General features: G+C 29.2%; 1 protein-coding gene across 1 annotated transcript; it reads left to right on the top strand.

Annotated features, from left to right (window-relative positions):
* Positions 1-424: 424 nt before the first annotated feature.
* LOC146993001 (THAP domain-containing protein 2-like) lies at positions 425-2370 on the top strand. Its single transcript, XM_085808838.1, has 3 exons — positions 425-577; positions 1340-1516; positions 2239-2370. Exons 1-3 carry the CDS (start codon positions 425-427, stop codon positions 2326-2328), a joined length of 420 nt encoding a protein of 139 aa, XP_085664964.1. The 3' UTR covers positions 2329-2370.
* The last annotated feature ends 1543 nt before the right edge of the window (positions 2371-3913 follow it).

Here is a 3913-nt window from a genome sequence, read left to right as displayed (position 1 = left end):
GCATAGATATTTCCAAATTCAGGATCAGCTTTCAGTTCAGTAATAACCGTATCTCTAGAATCTAAAATTTTTGAAGTCAACACAGCGCATTTAAGTTCATTTCCTTCGTCGTCCAGTTTTATACGAGAAAGTGCGTCAGCTACATTGTTTTCCTTACCCGGTTTATATTTTATTGTGATATTATATTCTTGGAGTTTTAAAGCCCATCTTATTAACCTGGGCGTTAGGTTTTTTCCCGAGTAAAGTCTACCAACAGCCGCATGATCCGAAAAGACTGTTACTGGCGATTTGCCGAAATTAAGGCTACTATAAAGGGGAGCTGAATCATCATCCATTTTGAAGCTAACTTGTTGGTAATCGCTATTGGATTTGCACTGATTTGTTGACATATTTGTGGATCGATTCCGACCTAATTTTCAGAAATATGGGTGGTTGTGCTGCACCAAATTGTTCGAATCAGTCTCAAAATAACTTTAGGATATTTCGTTTCCCTACAAATGAAGAAAGACGAAGAAAATGGATAGTTAATTCTCGTCGAGATCAATGGATCCCGGGCCCAGGAGCGTATCTTTGTGAGGTAAGTTCAGCTTCGTATTTTTCCATAGAATGTTAGAAAAATTACTCTTCTTGGTACTTTAAAATATGTATTTTCATTTAACTGTCACTTATTGACGATCAACTGATTTTATAAGTACAAAATCAACTGCGGAATGTGTATGTGTTTGTGCAGTAAAATATCGTTGTTTCTTTTGTTATCGTGAAAAGTTTATACCGTTTGTAAAATTTGTATCATACATTTCATGTAAACTTTGTGCTCAGTTAGAAATGTGATGTGCCTTTTTCTTTTCTTTAATTTTACTGTACGATTGGTTATTTAAAGTAGCATTCTATGTTTTGATTCTGATGTATTGTCGCCAAATCGGATATTTGGCGCCAACGTTAAAAACTGGATGGTATGATCCAAATAATAAATGATTTTGTTTTTTCTTTATAGTAAGGTAAATATATTCTGTATTTTTAGACATTTTTAAGAAGTTAAATATTAATTTAAATATTCGATGAATCGTTTTGATCCCATTATTATCCTTTATTGTAGTAGTAAATCTTAATGTATTTTTAACTATAGGTCCTTTAAATTTATTTTCAGTGTGTGAGCAGGAAATATGTTTTAAGTAGTTTTACAAACATGATTACTTTTTAAAAATTTTGTTTTATTTTCATAAAAAAATTAAATTTATCAGAAAATTACATTCTTAAATTAATATATGTAACTGTAATTAAATACTAGTGCTTTTGATTTTAATGTTAAATTTCATACATGCTTGTGTTAAATATGCAGGTACATTTTGAAGAAAATCAATTTGAATGCTCTAGGCAAGATGGGCGTAAAAAACTCAAGCCCAATGCTGTGCCAACTCTTTTCAATGTGCCTAATCCCCCACAACTGTTGACCCCACAGCGTCTAAAAGGCATTGGTTTACCAAAGCACCGTTCAGTTACATCCAATTTTTGTAATGTATGTGTTTTTTATTTTTATAGTTTTCATAAAAAAATATGTTTTTATTAAAAATGAACTACGTTGCTTTATAAAAGAATCAAAATACTGAAATTAAGGCATTATGTGATAAAGCTGTAATTACAGTCCCTAAGATTAGATTAAAAAATTAAAATTTTGCTGTTGTTATATATATAATTAAGTATGTACTTTGTTATTATAATCATATATTGAAAATTAGGCATAAAACCTCAATTTGATGTAGTTTTTGGATAGTTTTTGTAGTTTTTCAAGGACAGTCATACATGGGTCTGGTTTCTTCAAATTTGCTCCTAAAAGAAAGAAACCTGTATCTGATTGCCTTCAAAGTCAAAAGAGTTTAAATCAAAATTTGTATTAAACTAAAGTTGCTTTTTTGCTTAATTTTAAATTCCAGATAAATAGAGAGAAATATGTATTCCAGATAAATAGAGAGAAATATGTATAAGTAAAAGAAATAATATTGAAATTAATAACTTTAATCTTGAGTAATACAATAATATAGTTATAATACATTGATTTAAATGTATATTTTAATGTCTTATATGTCTTGTCTAAATGTTGTTATTTTTTGTTTAAAGATTTACAAAACTTATTAGGATTATTTATATTATTTATTATTAAAATTACATTAAGTATATTTTATTTATCAGCATTTTCAGGTATCCTTACTTATATGTGTTTCATAATTTTTGCATCTTCAGGGTGGCTTGCTGCACAGTTTACCTTTATCAACTGAAGCGATTTCTGTTGCTGAACCATCTGTTGTAAGTCTTCATTTGAACAGTTATTAAATATTTAGTATTATAAACTTTTTCTAAAAAGTATTAACACTGTTTCTAAAATTGCAAAAATATGTTAAACATCTTCCACGTTTAATTCTGGTGATTTAACTTTTTCTTCAAATACATCTCTGGATGCTTTATTTTCTTCCTTCATCGGTTCCAAGATCTGCTCTTCAGCTATTTTTCTTTTCCTTTGAGCTCTAGTAGAAACGGCATTAAAATGGTATCACTAAGTTTACATTCAAGTGATAAACTAATAAAATAAGGCAGTTCAGTGTTAACAGGAAGTAATAACCTGATATCACTAATTACGTTCAGTGATGAACTAATAAAATAAGGCAATTCAATATTAACAGGAAGTAATAACCTGGTATCACTAATATTATGTTCAGTGATGAACTAATAAAATAAGACAATTCAATATCAACAGGAAGTTACGTTCAGTGATGAACTAATAAAATAAGGCAATTTAATATCAACAGGAAGTAATAATCTGGTATCACTAATATTACGTTCAGTGATGAACTAATAAAATAAGGCAATTCAATATCAACAGGAAGTAATAACCTGGTATCGCTAATATTGCATTCAGTGATGAACTAATAAAATAAAGCAATTCAATATTAACAGGAAGTAATAATCTGGTATCACTAATATTATGTTCAGTGATGAACTAATGAAATAAAAATATGCACGATTATTCGATCTCGGTCGGTGCCTCCAAAATAATTAAGACTGTGATACTTCTTTGGCGAAATGAAGCAACTCCAATGATGGAACACAGCAATAACTTTTATTTAACACTAAAAAAAATGGCGACATACAAACAAGAAGAGAAAACATTCTATAAACTTATTTAAAAAAAAATAATTACATGCTTCGTGCGAGAAAATGCATGCAGCTCTTGAGCCTGCATTTCAATATTGCCAGTAATCTGTACATTATTTATTATTTATCTATTTCAAATGCACGAGAGATTAATAACGATATTAAAGCTGTTACAGGAGATAATCGATCCCTTGAAAAGCTGGAAATAAATTTTAAAAATCTATTTTTAAGTGAAATAAATTTTAAATATTAGAAAATAAAACAAAAATAATCTAGAAAATGCTGAAAACAATAGAGTCAAATTTAAAAACCCACCACAGTATAGGGAAAGAGACCTGGAAGTTTCATTTTTATTTTGTGGATTTATTATCTGTTTAAGTTTGGCATTTAATCCAAAGGGGCTTTGTCCCTGAAGGACTATTGTTTTCGTTTTGTATTGAAACACTATAAACGGTTGCATCACTTTTGAAATTATTGCCACCAAATATTATCACCCTGTACTATATTTAAAGAAATTATATAGTGAAGAATCTGCATAAATGCATGTATGTTTTCGCATTCTGATAAAACAACGGTACCTAGAGCCATCAAATTTTGAATGACTTAATTCTACTGTGAATATGGACATTTGGAAGTCCGAATTTGAAATTCGGAATTTGTTTTAATATAGATTTTATATGTTGTAAAACTTTAACGAATTTTTGATTAACAAACTTGAGTATTTCCAAGCGAGCAATGGCAGTGTTGTACAGAAAAGACACTTTTA

The sequence above is a fragment of the Stegodyphus dumicola genome, chromosome X2 (assembly GCF_044657685.1).
Source record: "Stegodyphus dumicola isolate Sdum_Otavi_A_Nest chromosome X2, ASM4465768v1".
NCBI lineage: Eukaryota > Metazoa > Arthropoda > Arachnida > Araneae > Eresidae > Stegodyphus > Stegodyphus dumicola.
Note: the sequence above shows the minus strand (reverse complement) of the source record. Positions and strands in the feature narration are given on the sequence as shown.